We start from the raw sequence: 25520 nt of genomic DNA, 5'->3' as shown, positions 1-25520 counted from the left end.
AAAGAGGTAAAGAAAAAAGGAAAAGAAAAAGGAAGCGGGAAGCGGGGCCGGCAGGTGGAGGGGCGGCGTGCGCGCGGGCGCAGGTGAGCGCGGCTCGGCGCGGGGGCGGCGGGCGCCGTGCGGGGGGAGGCCCCGCGGCTGCCGGCCCGGCCCCCGGCGGCGGCGGCGGCGCTCGGCGGGGCTCGGCGGGGCTCGGCGGGGCGGGCGGCGATGTCGGGGCGGCGGCGGCTGCTGCTGCGCTGCCTCGTGCTGGGGCTGCTGGGCGGCGGCGGCGGGCAGCGCGGCGGCGGCGAGTACTGCCACGGCTGGCTGGACGGCCAGGGCGGCTACCACGAGGGCTTCCAGTGCCCCGAGGGCTTCGACACGGCGGCCGCCACCATCTGCTGCGGCTCGTGCGCGCTGCGCTACTGCTGCGGCGCCGCCGAGGCGCGGCTCGAGCAGGGCGGCTGCACCAACCACCGGCAGCCCGCGGACACGGGAGCCGCCGCCCGTGAGTGCCCGGGACGCGACGCGACGGGACGGGACGCGACGGGGCAGAGCGAGCGCGGCGCGGCGCTTCCCCGCCCCGCAGGGGCGCCCGTGGGGCTTCCTAAGCTCCTGCCGGCTCCAAAGCCCCTGCTGCTTCATTTTCCCCGAGGTGAAGCTGCCGTCGGGCTGCCGCATCCAGAGCCGCTCGCTCCGCGCTTGTTTTTCACCTCGCCAAGAGGAGTGACGGTCCCCACAGCACCGGAGCGGGCCTGCAGGTGCAGGCAGCCCCAGCAGCCTTTTGCAGGGAGAAGAAGAGTTTGATTCTTGAGTGGAACCGTATTTGAATAGACTGTAACCGTCCAGCAAAGTAGACACAACACAGACAGTTTTTTACCGTTAGAAATAATGAAAACTGTCAACAGAAGGTAGTCTGAGCTTGCACCGGTAGCTTGGAGAAGGTCCGATGATGAGCACGGAGGCTCTGTCTCAGGAAAAGCGTGGGAGGGTGGTGGGAAGCTGGTGGTGTCACAGGGCTTCATATCCTCTATGCGGGTTGTTTCTACATGATATAACTTCTCTTTCTGTTTTTTTAATACACATGGTTTGTCTTGCTGTTTTTTTTTTTTTTTTTTCTCCTTGCCAGAACCAGTCTATGTCCCGTTCCTCATTGTTGGCTCCATATTTATCGCTTTCATCATCGTGGGCTCCTTGGTAGCTGTTTATTGCTGCACGTGTTTGAGACCTAAACAGCCGTCGCAGCCCACACGGTTTTCCCTTCGGAGCTATCAGACCGAGACCCTCCCTATGATCCTGGCGTCGACGAGCTTCAGGTCGCCCTCGAGACAGTCCAGCACGGCCACGAGCTCCAGCTCCGCCGGCGGCTCCGTGCGGCGCCTCTCGGCGGGCCGGCCCGAGCCGGGCGGCCTGGTGGCGTCGCCCCCGCCGCCCTACAGCTCCGGCTGCTTCCCGGCGGCCCATCCCGCCCAGCTGCCCCAGCCCGCCGGCTTCCCGGCATCGCTCCCCTACTTGGGGTACCCTCTCCAGCCGGAGCCTGCGCTGGCCGGGAAGAGCTGCTCCGACGTGGGTCAGGGCTGAGCGGCGGCGGCCGGAGGCGTGAGGAGCGGTGCCGGGCCGCGCGCTGGCCCTGGGAGCCTTCGAGCGGGTGAGTGGCCCTTGGAGCGTGCGGGAGCTCCTCGAACCGGCCAGGTCGCCTTCCTGGGCGCGGGAGTGCAATTTACTCTTCACAATATGAATATGAAAGGATTAATTGCTCTAAAACCTGACTATCTGTTAGTTTGGTCTAATCTGTGCGGAACATATCCAGAGACAGGTAGGAAACCTGTTCTCGGCTAAAAGTGCTCATTTCATAGTGTTATAATTGATGTTTTAACCCTAAACGATATTAACTTAGTTAACGAAGCGGCCGTGTTGTGCAGGGATAACCATCAGAATAGCTCTTCAGAGCAGCAACGTGGCTGAGAAGTAAGAGAGAAGTAAAACTTACTAAAATGAGGAGTTTGAGCATCCTAAAAGCAGCTGACTGCATCGTGCACCCACGAGCAATGGAAACGCGAGGAAGTGTATTACTATAGGTACCCAAATGCGTGGGTTTTTTAAAATGCACTTAATACACCTGAAGTTACACTCCATACTGGCATCAGTAAATTACTAGTAAGGTAGATAAAAATATTTTAGTACTAACTAGGTTAGTTGAAAACATGTCAGTCCAAACAGACAAAACGATAACTATATAAGAGAAAAGCAGAATGTATTCAATAATATTGTTAATAACCTCTCAGCATAAAATTCTAAAAATGGCATTATATTAAAGTGTTTTTCAGAAGGAAGTATTTATTGTCGGCTTTTTTGCTCAGCAACTTTTATACAGTAACTTGGACAAACTGATCTTTATATTCTATTTGTAAAATTAGCAATGTATAAAATGTAAAGATAAACTTGTAATTTAAAATGTATTTACCGCATTGACAGCACTAATTATTTTGTAGTCACACTGCGGGTTTTTCTCAATAAACTGTGCAGTTCAAATATTGTGTCATCTGTATGTCTGTACAGAAAGTGTTTGATGAGCACGTTTTCATTTTGATGGTTTCACTGTAATGTATTTTCTTCTGTTAAAATAGTTTTACAAGCAACTGGGTACCTATGATGCTATGCAGATTCCATATAATGTAACTTTTGGAATATATAGCTAGCTAATAGGTTAATGCTTTTTATGTGAAACTGGAGACTTGATGTGGTCAGAACTACGCTGTTTAGTTAGGTATTTTGATTTATAACATCCCCTCTTAGGAATACATTCTGTTTCCTTGATCCAAGCAATCCAACAAATCAAATGGAAGGATTAAAAAGGCATCTAAAGCAAACATATGCTGCAAACAAATGCGAAATACACAAGAAAAATGTGCAGCCATTAAAGGGCCTCAATGTATACTTTTCTGAAAAAAGTAATTCTCTAAGAATCTGCTGTAACAGAGGCTAAATGATCCTCTTTTATCAGGCCCAAATTCCCTGTTCGTAGGGGCTGTTGAAATACATTTTACCTAACTAAATTTACAAGGATTAGTGTATCGGTGCCTATTAAATTTAGAGTACTTCTATGCTGGACTACAGTGTGTTTCTCTCTATATTTTAGGAAGGCTTCATTGATTCTTCCTTAAGACTTGCATATAATTCTTTCTCTTAGAATTCTTTTCTTGATCTATAAGTCAATGTCTTAGCTTTTATAAAAAATGAAAAAATATTTTGAAAAAAAAAAAAACCTTTTGTACTATTTTTATTGAATAATTTACCTTACAGTCCAGTAGAAATTATTGCTAAAAATACAATAATAAGCATAAAGACAACTTACTGTACATTATGTTTTAAGTAATAAGTTTTGGCTTACTTTTGTACCTACAAGGGTACAAAGGGGACCTACTTTTGTCAACATTTTATAAAGCTCTACCTTGGATCCACTGGGCATTTTGAATTATAAGGAATATGGGACTGTGTTAATGAAGTATCTTGCCTGGTAAAACAAACCTAGAAACGAATACTGCGATAGATACCAGCTGTGCTGCTTGGGAGCAGCTTGTATGACCTGTGTGCCCTCCTGGTCATTCTCGTATACAGCATAGTATATCAGCATATATCTGCAAACATTGTTGACTTGACTATGGTTTACATATCAAGACATATTAAGTCTTCTATTAATAAAACTTTTAAAAATCTAGTAAAAGTAAAAGAAGATCCAATCTATGGAGGGAAAAACTTCATATTTTTGGTTAAAATGGCACAATTTTCTTTTTGTTTGAACAATGAAAGTGTTTTTTAACAATAGTCATCAGAACTAGTTGCCCCGCTGTTGGATAGCTGGAGTTTGAGGTTTTCCTCAAAAAACTCATGGATTTGAGACCAGTATTGCCTATTAAAAACCCATAGTGTAGGTTAAAGCAGCCAGCCTGCTTCACCGGAATAGCCTCGATGGACTTTGATTTATTAATGTATTAACATAGGGACACATTTTGCTACACTTACATGCAGTCTCACAGACTCTGAAGGATTATTTAGTGTAAGTAGAGGCTGTGGAGTTTGCCAGGGATTGTGAAATTCAGCCTAGCAGGGAAGAGCCATCTGAACTACTGCCTTTCCTCCCCAGATGCTGCGTAACAGGTTTGTAGTAGCATATGTTGCCTAATGGGTTTGATCTCATGAAATGCTTGGACAACCTGACACACAGGAATAATTTCACTGAATGGGACTTCAAGTTCATGGCGTGTTGAGTATTTTACAGAGTGGTGGCCAGATTGCAACGAATCTTGTAGACAGGGCTCTAAGACAGTGGGAAAGATCAGGTAGAGCTAAAATAACTGCACTGAGCTACCCCTTAGCTAGGTGAGGTGGGAATTATGCACAGCTTGCAAATGGATCACAAAAAAAAAAAAAAAAAAGTTATTGTTCATGTAGCTAAAATGATGGCAATAGCTGAACAGAGATGAAGGGAGAAGGCCAGAATACCTGTTCGTGGTCAGAAGTGATTTTTGCCCTTGCTGGTACTTTCCACCACAAATGGATTTAGGCTACAGGTGACAATAACATTTTTCCTTAATGAAAAGGACCTATTGGCTCCTAAGATTAATAGAAAGATAGTTATCTCCTAAAGCTTGCAGGAAGAACACAAATGATATTCTGAGGCACATTAAAATGCCTAACGAGTTTGATTTGAAGGGTTAAATAACACGAGCTTGAATTAAAAGAGAGAAATTGCTTGTTACCAGAAGTTGTATTTACAGACATTTAGTCACATTTTTAAATATTACTTGCTTTACTACTATGCTTTTAAACACAGTAGGTTTAATTCTTCAAATTGTAATACTGGAGCCAATTTGTACTAATTTTACTAGAGTGGCACTAACCTAAAATAAATCAAAAGGACAGAATAATCACACTCAGTAAATTGATTATCATAATCCACACACTTTAGTCACAAAACAATCTGGTATCAGCATGCACGAACCCCAGATCTTCTATGGGCAAAGAATAATCGTAAGTGATGTCAATTAGATCAACCACTTGTTCTGTTTTTCTGTACTATGCGTTTCCGAAGCATGTATCTCCAAGATGTTTCAAAAATCTTCAGTGCTAAGAGAAACACCACATGCACATGCAAGAATTTCTGAAGGCTTCCATTTTTAAACTAGGTAAATGATACGGTAAAAAAAAACAGGTAAACTGATTTGTGTTTTTGTAGCACTAATTCCCCTGGAATTTTTTTAAAAAGTGACAATTTCATTTTTTTTTTTTCTGTCACTATTTGTTTAAAGTTTGAAGTAGCGTTACGGACATGGGGTCAGTTTTTGAGCCATTTTTCCTGGTGCGCTGATTTGTCTGGATGTGGAGCAGAGCAGCTCCTGCGCCGGGGGCTGCTGCTCATCACGGCATCGCGGAGGTTAAGAAACCCTTTTTTTTTTCTGCTTTCTTCCCTCTTCTCTCAATCCTGTGCTTGTGACAGGGTGACTATTCATGGGACTGCGGTGTCAATCAGATTAGCGAAATTATCTAGTTTAAAAATAACTTTTGTCCGAAAGAAAGGACGGAAATGATTGGAAAGGGAACCTGCATTGCCATAACCTGGATGATAACGGGAATCCTTGCAAAGGCTTCAAGACTGCCAGCAAAACAGAGGAGGTGGCAGCAAACTACCTGGTACCATCTTCAGGATATCACAGCGTGCACCTACGATTGTGTGTGTCTTGGCGAAATAAAAATTCTCCAAAAATAAATTTGATATTTGGTGTATATGAGGAGTCTGCGACTAAAACTCAACTAGCTATGGATATATTGATTTTTATTCTGTGCGTAGGCACTGCTGCGGAAAGAAACAGCTGCTCCTACCACAGCCAAAGGATACACTATGTTATTCCATATGATCCAAAAAACCAAGCCCGTTACCTTATCCACACTCTGCCATTGCTCTCATAGCGCATAGTTCTCTCTCAAAATACGGGACCTCTATCAGAAGCCTTGCTGAAAGCCGCTAAGTTGCAGACTCCCACCCTGACTTTTTGGAAGCTTGTTTCTAATAGTTTTTGTGCTTCACGTAGTAACCAGAAGAGGCACCTGAAAACAAGTATTTTTAAAAAGTAAAAACTTTTTTCTACTTTTTTCCATCAGTTTACCACGGTAACATAAGAACATTTGAGTGCTCTTATGAAATGGTATTTCTTATATACGCTATTTTGATGGATTAGAAAACTAAAACGATGGGTTATACATTTTCCTTCGAAAGCAATTCCTAGCATTTGCAACCAATCACTTCAACAAGTCTTCTTCATTTAATGGCAAAGTTTATTAATTTTTTTTAACAATTAAAAGACAAAACATTTAAAATTTACAGTTCAAAACATGCACAGTCACCAAATGCGAAATGACATGTAACACTGCATAGAACTGAATGTGTTACTAAGAGAGAACAACTATTTATAAAACACAGTGCATTTAACATCCAGTTAAAACTAAACCTGAGAAACTACCATAAACACTGAGTCAAAAAGTCTTCATTCATGCAGCTTTGTAAGTTCCACAACAGTTTCAGCAGTAATGGTTTAGTGGAGCTGGAAAACCTCACTTTACCTCAAAAGCAAACTTTGCTTGGACATAGCAACTGCTTTCTGCAGCAGTTCATACATATCAAACACTGAAAAACTTAATGAAAAATTAAGTCAAAGTAGAAAAACAATATTAATGCATTTATGGCTTCTATTCTACCATAAAGAAACACCATAAAACATGATTTTAAACAAACTTACTCTGGTCACAGCTTTGCAATTACAAATCACTCTATGAAAGGAAAAGATTTCATCTAAGTTAAAGTACCAGCTCTTCGAAGTGCCCAACTTTGCACATCATTACCCCGACCAGTAGTCCTTATACTTGCAAACAGCCCAATTGAAGCCTATGCGAGTAGGGGTTTGCATAAGCAGGAACAAGGCTTGGAATGCTAAAATATTCCTTTGTTTAATAAGGATCTTTTGGTTAACAGAGAACAAACTGGGGGACTGAGGGCAGGGGCGGGAAGGAGAGTCTCACTGGTTGAGTTTTGCTACCAGCAAACACGTCCAGTACCCAAAGGCTGAACTGACCAACTCATTTGCTTATATACCCCGAGCTTCTGAATATGTTATGAACAGACTTTTAACGAAGGCATTAAAAAAGGGAACAGCACCCATCATGCACTGCCTCAGAACACATAAAAATATCTCATGCAGACAAATTCATTAGAATTACACGTGCTTTTGCACAACACATAAGAAGAAAAATAAAAGCGAAAATTTCTTTCCTTAAATTTGACATATATTCCAAATTGCTAATCATTCGAGATGGGTTTAAATGTAATGAAAGAAGTCTTACGGCATTTAATACACATCTTTGGAACATGGTGGGCTTTCTGAATGTACATGGACATATAGGAATCTTCAGTTATTTATTACTGTTTCAAAATATTTTATTTATCATTTTTATACAAATAGAATGATGATTAAATATAAATCCGTTGAAATCACTTTGCAAAAATAAGTCTAAAATTAGGAAATGGCAAGAAAAAATTCCAAATACAAATTATCAACAGGTTTCTTAAAATTTGTTGTGCATTACTTACTGTTTGGAATCATTTATATATATGTGTGTATGTGTGTATATATATATATATATATATATTTAAAAATAAGCAACTGTATTTATATATGATATCTAATTTGAAAGTGGCACTGCTTCAACTTTTTTGGAGGAATTTTTTAATACTACCTTGTTACTGTAATATAGTGCACACAGAACAGATGGAAAATTCCACGTGAATTCCATATATAATACAAATTTAAATGTTTAAATGTTGTTAAATAAGAACAAATGCACTGTGATGAACCATTTTGACTAAATTGCTTTTTCTTTAAATAAACATCTGCACAATCCTCTTAATTTAACAAAGACATGATATACTAAAGAGATGCTAATAGATTATATTACTGAGTACTTAGCATGAAAATAAAGTGCGTATTATATCTGGGATCTGATTTTAAAATGGGCATAAATAGCTAAGATGTTGTTTTATTTTAAAATTGCATGAGCAGCCAAAAAGCATGTTTAGAACTGCCACATTGTCTTTTTACTATTTGCAAGGTATCTGCCCACCACTAATCACCTGACAGTAAATAACTGAGTGAGCAGAAAATCCACAGAAACAGAAAAAAAACCCCCCAAACCAGAAACATTAAAAATAATCAAAGTGAAAAAATGCACTTTGTGGACTACTACTAAAAATCCCGTAAAAATGCAAGGATGAAACACAGTGATAAGATTACACTATCTTAAAAAAACCAGCAAAATATGGCTTAGCATAACCACCAGCACATATTACAGTCTAAATTCAGGATCTTAAGAAATTTTCAGTTGCTTTTTTCCCTTTAATACAGATGAACAAAATTGGAATACTGAGCCTCCTCTCTCCCCTTCTCCACATATGATACTGGCATGATATAAGTTATCTTGCACTTTCTCATATGACATTACCAATGTGTTTCTTGTCCTTATATTGTTTTCATTAAAACTAATATTTAAGCCATTCAGAACAGGAAAAAAATATTAAAAAATTACTAATTTATGTGTGTATGAATGGATTGAATTGTTTCATATGAGTTGAGTACACTGAAAGAGTGTAAAAGAACAGCAATGTCATGGTTAATTTCTGAAATGTTTTGATGTTGGCCATTGCCCCTCGGATGACAGAAAATAGGACCCCCATTTTAGAAAGGGGCATGCCCCTAAATTTTTCCTTGCCTTAGGTCAAGTGATTTGGCCCTCCCATATTGATCCATCTATTTATTTATGCTTGAAATAGCTTTTCTGAAGGCAGTTCTTGTCTGCATGACTGACTGGCAGCACTGCAGCTAGTGGGATACGTTCCCTTTGTCCCTCTTTTTCTTCTGTTTTCTCTTCTGTGTAAAGATCACTCCGGGAAGCTGGGAGGAAGACACGGTACAACATGCAGATGAAATGCATCCTGCCTTCCACAGGGTTTCCCTTCCTAGACATGTACAGTGCTTTTTATCGGAGTTTTCGTGTATGCTTACTAGCTTCTCCCAGAAGGGAATACAAGAGACTTGGATGGTGCAGTAAAGTGGATGTTCAATGCTGAATTAGATGAAAGGCAAGAAAGTCAGCTTTAGTAAGGAGGATCCAGAAGAGATGGGAGTGCATGGCTTGTTACTTATAAACAGAAACTGGAAGGTTTGGAGAGCAAATAAGAAAATCTTTATCTCTCACAGATCATCCGGAAGGTCACTGTTCTCTTTATCTAGTAAATCTCAATTCAAAGAAAAAAAAACCCTGTCATTTCCATATAATACACTGAAATGTAATTAAAAGCATTCGTTACTCTATAAAAAGCATGTTAAATATGATTTTGATGGCTTTTAAAATCAGAATTAAAGGTGGACTAAAGAGACACACTTTTTTTTTTTTTTTAATCTCAACTGGAAAATAGCATGGAAATATCAACTACAGCTACTTTAAAAAATCACCATCGTTTTCCTCAAGGGAATAAAACTTCTCATTTTACCTCCTTTCCCTTTTTGTTTTTATCAGTCTTGTCTCTCTGTAGTCACTTCCTCTCCGTTCCTAATGAAAGATGAGAGTATGTAGGTTTTCTTCTTGATTTATAGGTTGTAAAGAGGCTTCTGCAGTGCTTTATAGGAAGTGGCTTTAGTGCAAATAGAACAGTACATACTGCTGACTGGCATGCTTCACTCTCTCTAACTATCTTTCAGATAATTGTAGTAAAAATGTTGAAAATTTAATTAGTAGTTAATTTGTGTTTATAAATTAAAGTTTGTGCTGGAGCTGCAGCATGAGCAGATAGAACTTCCAATTCTAAGCATTCAAAAATGACTGAAGACTGAAAAAGGAAAGTAAGGCAGAGCAATTTTTAAAAATCTGAACAATTCAACAGTATTTGCACTTCATTTTACAAGTGGCAGTCATTTTCCATATATGCATTATTAAATGAAAATAAAGAAAAAGCTTCCCTAAGGCCAAAGGTGCAAAAATTTGTAGTTTTGAAAGCAAATGCCATAAAGGCCACTCAAATTAGGCTCATTGTACTGTAAATCTTCAAGTGTAGAGACTCAAGCATGCAGTTCTGACATCAGGACTGGAGTTAATTTCCTTTCAAATTACTTCTGAAGAGAGAAAACATTTATGGAACTTCTTTGGCAAACATTTTTAGGTTAGTTTGACACAAACATCTATAAATATCTTGATTCAAAATCTTTCTTAAAGGCAAATTAACACCTTTAAGGTATTTTTTTTCAGCACTTGTTGAAATCAAGCTATCAAGGCTTGTTATCAACTGTATTTAAATATTTATCACTTAAAAACCTTAACAGATGCTAATGGTCTGTCAATGTAAAGTATGTTTAGCAATCTGACCATTACATTCCAAGTATATGACCAGTATTGATTCAGCTTCGTTGTAAAATAAGCAAGCTGGCAAGATACAAGGTAAATTTCAATCTGTTTACAAAGGCTAAGCGAATCCTCCTTAAAAATTTTAGAGAGATGGTGTGGTACAGTATAGTTGCACAGTGCTTATGTCTACTGAATACACAAATCCAAACTTCATGGAGTAGGACCATCATGGATCTTAAAATCTTTGATAATGGGGCCTTGGTCACAGTTCCCAGCAAAGATCTAGCAGTCTGTATCACCAAAGTAATTAATAAGGCCTAAATCGCAAGCCACGTTCCTTCACCATTCGTCAGGCCTCTGCTTTGTGGTGTCGTAAGCTCTTATTACTTCAGATTGGGAAACAATTCCATTTTCATCTTGAGAGAAAGCGTAGCCATCTGCAGACAGAAAGCAAAATGGAAATCAATTAAGGTTTGATCACAGTTACACTTCTTCACTCGACATTTTAAAGTTTTAATGAAAGCGACTTAGAAAGGTCAATAGAGCTCAATAAGCATCTTTTCAATTGTAGCAGCTAGAAAAAATACAGTTATTTCTTACACAATTTTGCAACTATAAGAAAGCAGGAAGAACTTAGTGCAGTACTTTAGGAATGACCAGAATGCAATGAACGTGGTCTGTTGTGTTTACATTCTGATACAAACATAGTCACACACGGTTCAACCTCACAAACACAAATGAGACATAAGCATTCCATAAATGTTTTCCTTTTCCTTTTTTTTTTTTTTTTAAGTATTTAATTAAAACAACATAATGATGCATAAAATTTGAAAAAACCTACTACATCTACATATAATTCAAAATAACTCATTAGCTAATTTCTTTGCTAAAAATAATATTAATGTGAAAAAATAGTTCTATTCAAAATTTCAATAATAACGTGTATAGACACAAATTGTATATTCTAGATACACGTGTTCTAGAAAGCCTTAAATCCCCTGTGACAAATACTAGGATCTTACATCTTTATTGTAAACAAATGCAGTGAAAGGTTATTTCTATATTTTGAATGTATTTTTTGTCATATCTCTGAACACTTACGAAGCAAGTTTTGCTGCAGAGAGTCAGAGCGATACAAGTTCACATGGTTCTTCTTAAAAACATTCTTCAGTAGTTGGGCTCTTTCCGTTAAACTGAAAAGAAAGTGGATATTTGTGAAAATGTATCAGTTTCTTAGTTGCCATATTCTTTTATCTTACTCTGTTAAGCAAGGGTTAGTTATTAAATGAAGTGACTATTTTTTTTCTTGTTTTTTAAATCGTGCCCGAAATAATTATTAAACAGATGATTAAATGCAGGTGAAATGGCAGATTTACGAGGTTGAAGTCTCCAGTATTATTTTGTTTGTACTTGCTGCAGTACAGTCAAAACACCTGTTTGTCAGTGCACCCCATTGCTTTAATATAAATAAATACGTAATACTGAAAATATTTAAGCCTGACTCCTTTTGGAACAAGTAAAAGGAAGGTATTGGCTTTCTTTAAGTATGGACTGATGAGAGCCAGGCAGAATTACAGTCTTTCCTTTTCTTTCCCTTTAAGAAAGAATACTTTTTCTCTGCTGACATAGTTCCTAAAATGGATGGGGAAAGAAGGTAGAGGGCAAGCTGTCTACATAACCATCGGCTGGGCCTACTGAAACTGTTTGCTTCCCAGAACAGTGTCCCAGCAAGGGGCACTCCCCAGGCAACGCAGGAGTCTTTTTTCCCCAGATCATACTCAAAAAGGAACTACTATCACTACAAAAGTTGGTTCATTTCAGCCCATATCCTTTCCAAAGCAGTGCTGACTCATACCACTGCTTTGTTATGTATTTCTTATCCTCTAATGTGATCCGTGTGATTCTCCATTTCAGCCCAACTAGAAAAGAGAACATTAAACGGCTTTTAAAGTAACTGTGGCACCAGCCAAATGGTTTCCTTGGACAGTATCCTTCTAACAATTTTCACAAATACTAAATAATTACTAGCTGTAATTGCCTTAGAAACTTTTCAAAATGCAATTGATAGTTTTGATGTATTAAAAATGTGCAATATTTTAAAAATTTATTGATCTAAATTAAATATTCATTATGAATTAGAGCTCGTATTTCAGAAAAACACTAACCTGTCATTTAAACATTTCCAATGGCGGAGAACCACCCCCTCCCTAGCTCAACTAGTCTAAAAATTAATTAATTCTTTTTTTTTAAAAAATGTATCTTTTATTCTGAGTATATAGTAATTTGATTTGTTATACTTTAGGTAGATTGTTAAAATTATTTCTTGAGTAAGTATTAGTACTTATGAAAGAGCTCACATACAGAGTAAGTTTTGACCAGTCAAATTACTTTTTAATATTCTTGTTAGCTCTACAGGCTGCCTTCCCAGGCCATCTATCAAACTTTAACTGGTGGAAGGAATGGAACAAAATTGTTTCCTCTACTGGATTAGTATTCAAACCATTAAATTAGATATGTTCCTTCTTTCTTCAGTGAGTACTTGTTTTTCCTACACAAAGCTGAATTACTAACTTGAACTGGGAATAGTAATAATCTGACTCCCCTTTCTGTTCCCTTCCAGTTTATCATCTGGTGGTTAAAGCACATACCAGGAGGTAAGAGTTTGTTAAGTTAGAGAAGGGAAATAAACCTACCATTCTCACATCCATAGAGGAATGCTAACTGCAAAACCTAGAGAGCGGTGGATGAGTCTTCACCACTCATCCTGTGACCTGCTCCTGTGGCCATATTTTGAATGAAAAGATGGAATGAAACTTCCTCTTAAAAAGGAAATTCCAGGACAGGGTCCAGTAACATAAAACCAAAATTGAGATCTGAGCCAGGCTGCTTATGAGTATAAAATCTTAGTTTAGAACTAAACACTTTTAAAGCGACAAGATGATTAAAAAGTTATGGGCTTCAATGTTGTGCACATTGGAACTTCTAGGGGTTAAACAATGTAAGCAAACCTTGGGAAAAATATATACATCCAGGTAAAGTGGGAGACCATGTGAATATCGATAAAGATATTAGCTGTATCTAGTCCTCAGCACACCTGAGAAACTTTTCTTAACATAAATTGAGTTGAAATCTATGAAATTTTTGGTTTCAACAGATGACATGTTCTAATACGAAACAATTTTGACAAAAAATATCTGGTCTGTTCTATCTTTTATGATACTATGATTACCCTTTGGTTGTGTTCCTGAATAAAATATTCAGACTGTCTAAAGGCTAAGCATGGAAAGCATGGTCTTAAGTTTTATGTGAATGCGCAGTATGTACTTTTGCTAATTCCTATATTATAAAGTACCCAATGGGCACAGAACTGACAGCTGATATAGAAAATACAAATATAGCAAGAAATAAATCTTGAATAGTGCTGATAATAGCATCTAACCAATAGAAAAGGTTAAGTCTCTTATTTGTGTTGTATTAATTTGAAGATAGGGATGGACAGCTGGAAAAAGTTTCTGAATTATCCTTCTCAGTATTCTACCCTTAATCAAAGAATGCTTTACATTCTCTAAGAGCATACCTTTTAGGTTATTTTGGCATTTCATAAGAACAGATACCTTTTTCTGTTACAACACAGGAAGATACTTCAAGGGGTATGCATGCTAAAAGAATATTAATTGGCTTTGAAGAACATACAAGAAATTTGCCAAAAAAAATCCACTGGTCTCATGTGAAAAGCACCACAATTCTTGAGTAAATACGGTCCATGAGATGGTCTATCTAAAGCAGAAATATTGGGAACTTTCCTTTATATTTATACATATTTATGAAGCTCTCCAGACTACTTATTCATGTGATAAAAATATGATTATAAAACTAGACAGATACCCTAAACCTGTTCAAAAATTGTTAGGAGCTGAAGGCTAAACTACAGAAGGTTCCAATATTAAAACAATTAAATACTTTTGGAAAGAGAGATTTTCTTTGCCGACCGAATTACTAACCCTATAGGTGAGGAAAGAATGAGACTCTCCCTTATGGAAGACATATACATGGTGCCTACTATTTGGAAGCATCAGGTTTCTCTGACATAAAAAATAAAGAGGAGGAATGTAGAAGAATTTCTCTAAGATGAAGGAGAAGCACAGTGTCTAGACAACTGAACTAAATCTAGGATGACAAAAAAATTCTTCAGATTGCAAGTACTGAACATTAAGTACTTAATATACACTAAGCATAAGCACTATATCCACTATAAGAGGTTTCTCTTTCAGCACTTTCTACTACTAACACCAGTTTTCTTTAATTCATACTTCCACATTTTTAAAATCATTTTATTCTTTTATTTCTCCAAGGCTCCTGAGTTTAACATAATGTAGCAATAATCACCGCACTAGCCGTATGCAGCTGCACACTGCAAGGCGGGTACACCTCATTGCTTTAGCAATGATTGATGTTCTCTCTAACCTTGCTTTTTTTTTTGTCATCACCTACATCCCCTACAGGAACTTGTGAATGAAGAAAAAATGTAACGCATTTAATCTCTGAATTCCAAACATTTTCCAGAATGAATTTTGAAGGTGAAGGGAAGACAGTTAATGAGAGTTCTCCTGTAAAGATTTCTGCACTCAGTAAGTCCACCTTGGTGATCTTAACTGTCTATAAGTGCCTTGATACTTGGAGAGGGCCCTATGCAGTACCTTTCCCAAACCTGTAACAGCTCTCTGTTTAAGGATCTCAGGATCCTTAAAACACTGAAACACTTGAAATTTTGCCTAAAGCTATGTTACGTTGTATCTGAAGGCCTTTGCCTTGGTAACAGTCATTGGGAACAGCCAAGCAAGTGAAGTATTTTTTGGAAACACTGCTTATCTGAGCTCCTGTAGGGTTCAGAATTAAGAACATTGGCTTAATCCTGGCAATTTTATAGCAGCTCACCACGCAATCTACCATCAAGTGCCACAGTGCTGGACTGAAATAACTGGGCTTTTCTTTCTTAGAAAGGAAAATGAGAGAGACTAGCTTTTAAGGCCATATCAACACTGAAAACAAAATATGTTTTTGATATTCAGGATACAAAGGAGCCTAAGGTCAGGAATTGAGGGCTTGGAAAAGTACAAATGAATCTTTTTTTTTTTTAAAAAAAATTAAATTCACAAATTACTTCAGATAAAAACTTATGATTCCTGAAAGAGAAGACAGCCACAGCAACCTCAATCTCCAACTTCTGAAGCAAAGGTGATAGTTAACAGAAAGCCTATTGTGATCAAAAGAAGAATCAAAGAATGTAAAGCTACAATTTCAAAGTCCTCGCTCATGAATGGATATGGGCACTAGATTAAGTCTACTGTGGTCCAGATGTCTAAAAGAAGAAAAAAGATCAACGACTTGAGAAACCTTGAAGTAACTGGGTGAGAAAAAGTTTTTTGCTACTACGTACAACTTTATGGAACAAGAGATGCAAAATATACTGAAAGGAGAGAGGCTTTCAGAGAAAATAGGCATTTGGCCTCTGTGAGCTTTGCAATGAGAAGGGCATTGATAATAGTTTAGATCAGTTTAGATCCCTGCTAAAAGTAAAGGAAGTCACTCCTGCAAGCACTCATTGGGTCCTGCAGCGATGACTGAAAAGTATGCCTGATGCAGGAAGCATCATCACCTATGGGATTCTGCAGTACCTCAGTACAGAGCCACTGCTACAAAGGCAGCACAAGGAGCCTGGTGGGAGACACAGCATTAGTATGTGCTCCTATGTAGTCCACTACACGAGAGTAGGTGCTCCACTGGTGCTGAGGGGAGTTCCAGATCATGCAGTATCTCCACTGGTATTTGTCTGTGGTACCAGGGAAGATGAACTCCACTAGAGATTTAAAAAAAAAAAAAAAAAAAAAAAAAAAAAAGCTCTTGTAAAAGAACTTCTAGAAGAGAAATGGAAAAATGGCGAAGACATGAGTTGGATATTTCATCCATCTGAAATGGTGGTCATTATCTTGGTATACTTGGTATCTAGGTAGGACCTAGCAAGTTGTTTCCCACAGAACTGGGGGCAGAGTACCGTAAGATCAGGAAGAAAAGGAACTTAATTATCTTTATGAAACATCAAGAGAAGCTGCCTGAAGTTGGACCTACAATGAAGAGTTGGCTGTGCTGGTGTTTTTGCAGCTCTCCTTCCATGCATGTCTTGATAGGAAAAAGTACTTTTTGACTAAGCAGCCTCTCCCCCTTTGTCTGGACAGTAGTAAAATACCAGTAGTCTACAGAGATATACATATATATATATATATATTTGTATATTTAAATTTCACAAAACTCATGAAGATTAGGAAAGAAAGCTCTAACTCTTCCAAATGGCCCTAAGCGATTGGAAGTAGAGAATGTTATACTCACATTCAGCAAATACCTCCTATGAATTCATCTAGGACTAAAATGTCTGAAGTGTTTTATGTGTGTACTCCATACTAATTTTACACATGTAAAAATGTTCAGTTCTCAAACTGACTTCATCCCTTCTCAAATTACCTGCTTGACACATGAAGCAGCATGTAGTAAGATAATTTTTGTGGAGTGTTAAGTTTAAATTATTTCTTATCTAATTTATCAAATTTCTGATTCTTTTTATTTAATCATGAAGAGATGCCAGCAAATCCTAGAGAGATAATTGCTGTTTTCCTCTATGTTACCAAGTAATAATAAAAATATTATTATTTACTTTTTTATTAAACAGTGTGCTTAAGTCCAAGTTGTAACTATAATTGTGAATGATCTAGGTTTAAACTCGCTTTGTCTTAACTGTTAAAACAATTAAAATGACAGTATTGAAATTCTACCACAATTTATTTTAATACACAATAACTAGAAATATAACCATCGACAAGAAGGAAACACACCTGTTAAACAGGTGACAAAAACACTGATAAAAACTACCTACGGCTAAGCATATAAAGAACCACACAGGCTGAAACCTCTTTACCTACATACCTACAGCGAACACTTTTTGCTTGCATGTTTTTGGAAAATAACTTTTTGCTTTTGAGACACATATGAAGCTGCAAACATTCAGCATTCTTATTAAAGACAATACTCGATAGATTTTATAGTACCTCTTGCCATGCACAACTGCCCCAGGATCCTCAGACTTTGCTTCCAACTCCTGTACTTCATCTACCAATGTCTTAAAAGTAGCTCTTTTTACTCTATAAAAAATACATAATACTATCATTTACTCTCTTGAAACAAGAACAACAACACTTTAACACTTTTTTTTTTTTAAGAGCTCATAAATTAACATTCGGTTTACAAAACTGTTTTCTCAGATGACTTGAAATTAAATTTTAAAATAAGAAATATTAGAAAGCAATAATTTAATAACCCATTTGATCAGTAGTTCTTGAAAATTATAACTGACAAATATTTTACTTATAAAAATACATTACCATTAAAACATTTAAAAATAATATTAAGGTTTGCAACAAGATTCGTAAACTACACACAAGGTGTAAAATAATTTTATATATCCAGTAGATGTGAAGTCTGTTTTTCTTATAGTAGTAACTAGAATACATTTTTAAAGGTCAGCATCTTCCCCTATAAACACCAGCATTTCCATACTCACACTTTGTATACTACATCAAAAAGCAATGCTGTCATAGGAATACAGAGAAGTCCCATCCAAAACACTCCAGAGCTGAACATCATAGCTGCCTGGATGGAAAAAGCACAAAATATGATGAAGTTACGAAAAAAACTATAAAAAGTTAGAAATACCAATGGTGCTTGATTGAGAGCATCAAAACTGAATTTAATTGAAGCCCCATAGACTATCTAATGTAAATTCAAAATTTAACTTCTCTGTAAAATCCCCTTAAACGCTACAGAAACCTGGCATTTAGTGAGCACTAATACATGTTAAATGACTGGTATAAAGATCACATTGCCCAGGCTCTTTGAGAGAGGGGGAATCTACACCTCTGCAAACCCAGCTCTACACCACTATGCTGACTGTAGAAAATTCAATTAAATTCAGATTTATTTATTGAAAATCCACTAACTACTGCAATCAATCCAAACAATAAATAACTGTTACTGGCACTTGATGTTAATATTGTATACTTTTATAATCATTTTGGAATACAACTCAGATAAAAGCACATCTAGTTCCAATAGAACTCACTATACGAAAGTTCCCACACTGGTACAGTGTCCTGTTCAACAAACTGTTAAAAAAACAGAACTAAGAAAACAACTAATTACATAAATACCAAAGAGCAGTATAGGAAGTATGCAGTATATCATTAAATGAAGATTCACAACATGCATGGTAAAATACTTGCAAATATGTTATTGCTTTTACTTGTGGGTTTTTGTCTTTTTTATGAAACGTTACATTAATAGATAATATATTTTTTTCTGTTCAAAGTGTGTTTGTACACCTGCTAAAAACTAAAGGCCCAAAAAGCTCCAAAATAATAATGGCACTATCGAAAATCCTTTATTCTACCCTTCACGCCCAAATATCTACATCGATAGTCCTATGGTTGCAGGGAATGTGATATATACTTAATCAAACACATTAATGAAAGGTTTGCAGTCAATATTAAAAAAGCCTTTGCAATGTAGTTAGATTGCATAGAGATTAAAAGCAATACTGGTGCACAATGATACCCTTTCACACCCTTTGCTTCGTTTCTCGGAGACTAATTCCTTTTCCAGGTTAAACCTCAGCATTTAACTTAAAATAAACATGCTGGAATTTTACTAATCTCCATTAGCAGACAAACACAGATAATTTGCAGTAACTCAAATATAATCTTGGAACACATAAACAAGGAAGTTTGTTTTAGAATTATTCTTGGTATGTTGCTTGTGTAAAAGCAAAAAAGGAAATAAAACCTCATTCTACTATAGAAAGAAAAGGCTCGTTTACCTTGTTTTTTGTATCCGATCAGTTGAAACAGTTATACAGATTCTTTGGAAAGCACTAGAATATATTTGAAATGAAAACGTGGTAAACTTGCCACAACTTATGTTAAGGGACATAGATACTTCCCCTATATTTCAGTGACTATTTCTGCCAAAGCTGTCACAAAGGTAATAGGTTCAAAATAAAACAATTCTCATAGTCAACAGGAAGAAAATAAAAAAGAAAAAATTTCAATCGGGAAGTGGAGAAAATGTATTTGTATTGTCACTTGAAAAGTGAAACATGACTTTTGACATACTTGATGACATACTCAGATCTTTAAAAAAACAGCTAATAGGAATGTCCATCACAGCTACATTTTCTAAGGGTTTCTTATAATTAAGTAACAATTAGAAAAGACTAACGGTTTCCTAACCAACAACAAAAAAGCATAGAAAAATGCAAATTGAAGCAAGTGTCTCCCTATTATTAATAACATTTCTTATTTTATGAGAATATAGCAAAGAGCTGTCCTGCATTAGCTACCCTGTATTAAGCGTTTTGCTGGTGAAACAGTAAAAGTGATAATGTAGGTCTTAGGATGTTAATTCTGACCATTGTAATGCTAACTATGAATGAAGGAACAACTGGCGCCTACTATTCAGCCATTCCAGCCTTTGGCTTTACAAATGAACGACATGAATTGAGGAAAAAAAAAAAGAAAAAAAGAAAAGTTTTTCTGCGTCATATTTGAAAGCCTGTCAGATTTTTTTTTTTTCTTTTACAGAGTTAATCCAAACCTAAAAGATTTAAAGCCGACATTCGCATTAAAGACAGAGGGCCTCTTTGTATTTTTTGGACGAAGAGGGGAAAAATAAAATCCCACAGAGGTATTTCCTTCCTTTCTGTACCAGAAAGCTTCCCCCTCGCTCTGTAGAAAACATTTTTGTCTCTAACTTTTCACATCTCTCTACACACAGGCAGGTCATCTGGGAAATGGCAAACCAATCCCTTCCAGACAATGGCACTAACAGGAGCAGCCTGTTCTAGGGACCGACTCTGGCTGCCTCTGTTCGGGGTTTACAAATTGTTCCTAATGTGAGAGATTTGTGGTCAATGCCAAGTTTCTCCCCTTTAGGCCTTGTGAAACCAAATGGAATCTGCCACAAAAGTGCCTCCCCGGGGAATTCAGAAGTAATCCAAAATGAGAGCTGGGAAGCCTAGTTTATTGTAAGGCTAACAAATCCTGTAGGGAGGATAAATAATTTGTTGTCTCTGTAGCTCTTGCTCAATTCTAGGGCTTTCTACAATGAATTAACACTGCTTGTAAGCACAACATATCAATTTTCACACTGGTGCTTAACTTTTTTAAAAGAGAAAAAAAAGGCCGAAAATTACTCTCTTTCCTAGGTTAGGATGAGAAATACTTGCATCAAAATATTTTTAATGTACTGATGAAAATGTACTATTAGGAAAGAACACGCCAAAATGAAGAATGAGAATATTCCCTATTTCCTTACTATGAAATGTTCTGCTGAAACAGCTAGCACAGATTTGAAAAAGGAGAGCCTTCAAAATGCAACGAGAGGAAGATGAAAAGACCTGTACAATTCTTGCTGAGGAAAAGCTTATGAAAGCCCTTTTCTGTACAAGACTTCAAGCTTTAAAAAAATAAGTAACTATTAAAATTACATCTTCTTACCATCCTAAAGAGAAATTTTAGTTACTATATGTGTTTGTCTTCATACATGGCAAAAATAACCTTACTGATGCAATAGTAAAACAGATTTAACTCCCAATGCAGTGAAGTTCCTACAAATATCCTATGAACATCTCAAGCCTTTCTTTGCTACTTAGAGCTTAGAAAATAATCTCACAGGTCTTATTAACTCAGAATTAAATTGGAACTATGCTTATTGAGAATATTAAAAGGGGATCTCTCCATTATCCTCTGATAATACAGTCAAACCAAACAAAGTCTTACTGAGATTCAACAGAACGTGGAGATACTTAAGCACAGCAGGTAGCAGTTAGTTGGGAAACATCTCCTGTGAAATGAAGAATCTCAGTACGGACGGAATAAGGACCCGGCCTGTAGCATTTCCCAACTCTTCTCACTTCAGCCAAGGATTGCACCAGGCCTTTGCTAGACCAAGACTTCCCTAGCTGCAGGTGGTATCTGAACAGTGGAATGCATCCAACAGAGGAATAAATTATGAAGCTATGTATGTGTGTATACATATGTGTGTGTGTGTATACATATATGTATATATAAATAAAACCTCACAGATACAAACTATAAATCCCGAAGACAGCTTCAAGACAATATCTCTGTGGTAATACGGTGAGTATATAAACATTAACAAAGCCAGACAGAGCCATACAGAGCATCTGCATCTTGCCTTTTTCCCAGAGAATATCTTAATCACTCAGGTAAAGGAAACCCATCATAATGTCTCTTGTGATCCAATAAATATTTAATTATTCTATTTACTAAGTGAAATGTAGAAGGCTTATAGTTCTCTATTCAATGACTCTTTCAGCAGAAAGCATTACTCTGAAAGCTCCAAAGCACGGAGACACTTAAATTTGGCTTGTTGGTAACACTGATTTTTGGTGAGTGTTCTAGGCCTTTAATTGTTAGATAAATGGGAGATGAAGGGGAAAGCTGGTATAAGGGTCTACGTTTGTGAATCATCAGATTAACACCTATCTCTAATCAGAATAAAGCATCTGAGCTCCAAAAGGATGAATTATGAGACTGTTTCTTACAGAATGTTCCTGTGACTAGCTTAGGGGTATGTTTCCTCAATTTTTATTTTGTGAATTAACTTCGCAAGCACTTAATTCTAGCCATCCATTTTATGACAGCTTAGAGTACACCCTATGTATTTCACCTTGGAAAAAATAACACAATGATAAGTTTTAGTGCTAGGAATGCTTTTATCCTTGGCTACTTCAGTATACCTTAGATAGAAATAATAATTGAAGTGCTTGCTTTCAAAAATAATGAAAAGAAGTATTAAATAATTCTTGAAAACATTCCCCTCAAAGTCTCAGAGGACAGCTCACTTTAAAAAAAGAAAGAATTTTCTCCAAGAATTGGAAGAAATAAGCAAGTCTGGCTAACAAGGATGTGCTACAGCACAGATTGATAGACCTGAAAAAAAATCACCTTAAAAAAAAAAAAACCTAAAGAGAATCTGGATACAAAAATAAAAAAACGCGTTGGCAAGGTCCTCTTTTTTTGATTACTTTTAACTTTGCTTGTAATCTCATTTACAAAAGAAAGACTCAACTATCCTCTTTTAAGTAAAGCAAACACTTAGTGCTTTGGAGCGACAGTCCGCTGAGAGGGCGGACTATCTATGTTGATTTAAATGCCATGCAAGTAATGCTATCACAGAATCACAGAATGGTTGAGGTTGGAAGGGACCTCTAGGGATCATCTAGTCCAACCCCCCTGCTCAAGCAGGGACACCCAGAGCACGTGGCACAGGGTGACATCCAGGCAGGTTTTGAAGATCTCTAGAGAAGGAGACTGCACAACCTCTCTGGGCAGCCTGTTCCAGTGCTCTGTCACCCTCACAGTAAAGAAGTTCTTCCTCCTATGGAGGTGGAACTTCCTGTGTTTCAACTAACACCCGTTACCCCTCGTCCTGCCAATGGCCACCATGAGGAAGAGCCTGGCCTCATCCTCCCTACAATCACCCCTCAGGTACTTGAACACGTGGATCAAATCTCCTCTCAGCCTTCTCTTCTCCATACTAAACAGGCCCAGCTCGCTTAGTCTGTCCTTGTATGACAAATGCTCCAGTCCCTTAATCATCTTCATGGCTCTCCGCTGGACCCTCTCTAGAAGTTCCATGTCCCCCTTGCACTGGGGAGCCCAGAACTGCACCCAATACTCCATGTGCAGCCTCACCAGGGCTGAGCAGAGGGGCAGGATCCCCTCCCTCGACCTGCTGGCAACGCTCCTCCTGATGCAGGCCGGGATCCCATTGGCCTTCTTGGCCACAAGGGCACAGTGCTGCCTCACGGTTAACCTGTTGGCCACTAGGACTCCTAAATCCCTCTCTGCGGAGCTTCTTTCCAGCAGGTCAACCTCTAATCTGTACTGGTGCCTTGGGTTATTCCTCCCCAGGTGCAGGACCCTGCACTTGTTCTTGTTGAACCTCATGAGGTTCCTCTCTGCCCAATTCTCCAACCTAAGTCCCTCTGAATGGCAGCACAGCCTTCAGGAGTGTCAGCCACTCCTCCCAGTTTGGTACCATCTACAAACTTGCTGAGGGTGCACTCTGTGCCCTCATCCAAGTCACTGATGAACAAGTTGAAGAGCACCGGGCCCAGTACTGATCCCTGCAGGACACCACTGGCCACAGGCCTCCAACCAGACTTGGCCCCATTTATCACCACCCTTTGGGCTCTGCCATACAGCCAGCATGCAGGAGGGAGAGGGAAAGCCAGAATGAGCTGTGATGCTTCCACTGAATTTATTATTCAGACAGACACTACCCAAACTACCTAAGTATAACAGGGAAGAAGCCAAGGTAACAGTTTCACTGGGATCTGCTACAGCACCGAAATCATTGCTCCCAGTTGCACACCAGAAGAGAAAGCTGGTAAAGAGCGAAGCTGAATACCACAATTTTTGTAATGCTAGTTCCATGCATAAGTACAACAGAAAACTGTACTGTGTTTGATTTGTAACATTTTAAACAGAAAAAAATAGCAACTTTTGCATATAAAAAGCAAAGGGGAAGGAAAGAAGGGAAGAAATAAACCTAAATGCTGACATTGGGAACAGTCTTGCCAATAGAAAGGAAGAATATTAAAAGGAAAACTGCCAAGAGTGACCATTATAAACTGAAAAGGCAAACTTGATAGTTTAAAAATAAGCTCTGCTGTTTCTGGTCATAATGAACTAGTTAAAGAATAATACGGATATGGCTACTGAATATGTAAAATATCCGAATCTCTGAAATATATCTGGGAATAGCAGACACTAACCAGTACCTACTACTAGATTAAGAACAATTAAACCATGAGGGTCTGTGGACTCAAAATTAAGACTATCCAAAGGGAATCTAATAGAGAAACTATTACTAAATGTGGAAAAAAAATCCCTTAAAAGAGAAAATAATTTGAATTCCTTAAGTGAAAAAAGAAAGCTTTTAATATAAAGATCTGAATGAGCAGAAATATGCCACTATCACAACTGTAGCAATCTTAGACTGTCAGGTGAGGATAGAAGACAAAAATGGAGATGTGTTATGGATTGGATTCTGATTTCCCGAAAACATCTTCAAGAAACCATATGAGCTTGGTTATGCAGTAAAAATGTTTTCACTTCAAAATTTCCCTAAACAGGAGGTTTGCAAAGGTATATGAGGCAGCACATGCAGATCACGGATTACCCCTTTGCGCAGTTTTACAGGTCCGTATAATAAAAGCTGGGGGAAACAAAAACTTGGATAAGGAGCATTGGAGAAAACCTGAAAACATGGTAAGAATGTAGGAAGAAGCCCAGAGAAAACTTATGCTGGGTATGGGCTGGGAAAGATCTGGAACTGTAAGTGAACACATCAGCTCTGTTGCTGTCTGTGTTCAGTAAAACCAGATTTCATGCTTTCTTTGCAAATAAGCAATATCCCCTCACTGAAAATTTACTACACCAATTACCCCTCCCAAAATGAAAACCCAGAATTTTGGCTAACATTTGAATTCAAACAGGTAATAAGCAGTGAAATAGGGAAAAAAAGGACAAAAATTACTTGCTAACTTAACATAACTAGCCCAGATATCAGTCCTTAAAACACAGAGTTTTCTGCAAGTATTATGATAAAGAAATGGGAATTGAACAATCTTAGTAATCAAGGCTTTATGGTTATTTATAATGTATTTTATATATAGGGGAATACCTATTTTTAGCAAGAGCAATTCTGTTGTGGGGTTGTGGGGTTGTGGGGGGATAATGTAGACAGAAGCAATACTTTAGCAACTAATACTGTTAGTACAGTATATACTAATAAATCTTTCCTACAGGGTGCAGTTAAATTGTCCAACAAGGAGTTTTATTGTTGTTCACAAGGATTCTCTAAACCTCATTCAAAGGATCTGAAATTCTGTAAGACACATGCTTGTTCCTTAACTCCAATTTCCTTCAGTAGTTTTATAGATCCCCTGAGCCAGACAG

General features: G+C 38.0%; 2 protein-coding genes across 7 annotated transcripts in view; one reads left to right on the top strand and one right to left on the bottom strand.

The window, feature by feature from the left end:
• Nucleotides 1-210: 210 nt before the first annotated feature.
• On the top strand, nt 211-1563 carry SHISA3 (shisa family member 3). Its single transcript, XM_088524784.1, has 2 exons — nt 211-490; nt 1112-1563. Exons 1-2 carry the CDS (start codon nt 211-213, stop codon nt 1561-1563), a joined length of 732 nt encoding a protein of 243 aa, XP_088380910.1.
• Nucleotides 1564-9924: 8361 nt separating this feature from the next.
• Nucleotides 9925-25520, bottom strand: part of ATP8A1 (ATPase phospholipid transporting 8A1) — an 87275-nt gene continuing 71679 nt past the window's right edge. For all 6 annotated transcript variants that reach the window (XM_088524753.1, XM_088524755.1, XM_088524752.1 and 3 more), the window contains 4 exons: nt 18038-18126; nt 17526-17618; nt 11530-11621; nt 9925-10865 (listed from right to left, as the gene is read on the bottom strand). In XM_088524753.1, coding sequence (XP_088380879.1) covers nt 10768-10865; nt 11530-11621; nt 17526-17618; nt 18038-18126 — 372 coding nt within the window. In that variant the 3' untranslated portion in view covers nt 9925-10767. The remainder of the gene's footprint in view (nt 10866-11529; nt 11622-17525; nt 17619-18037; nt 18127-25520) is intronic.

This window comes from Tinamus guttatus, unplaced genomic scaffold (assembly GCF_059628265.1).
Source record: "Tinamus guttatus ecotype Peru unplaced genomic scaffold, ASM5962826v1 Tinamus_guttatus_pri_ptg000213l, whole genome shotgun sequence".
NCBI lineage: Eukaryota > Metazoa > Chordata > Aves > Tinamiformes > Tinamidae > Tinamus > Tinamus guttatus.
Note: the sequence above shows the minus strand (reverse complement) of the source record. Positions and strands in the feature narration are given on the sequence as shown.

Coding starts and splice junctions, on each gene's coding strand:
- SHISA3 (XM_088524784.1), top strand. CDS start 211: ATGTCGGGGCGGCGGCGGCTGCTGCTGCGCTGCCTCGTGCTGGGGCTG. Junction 491..1,111: donor GGACACGGGAGCCGCCGCCC/GTGAGTGCCCGG, acceptor TCTCCTTGCCAG/AACCAGTCTATGTCCCGTTC.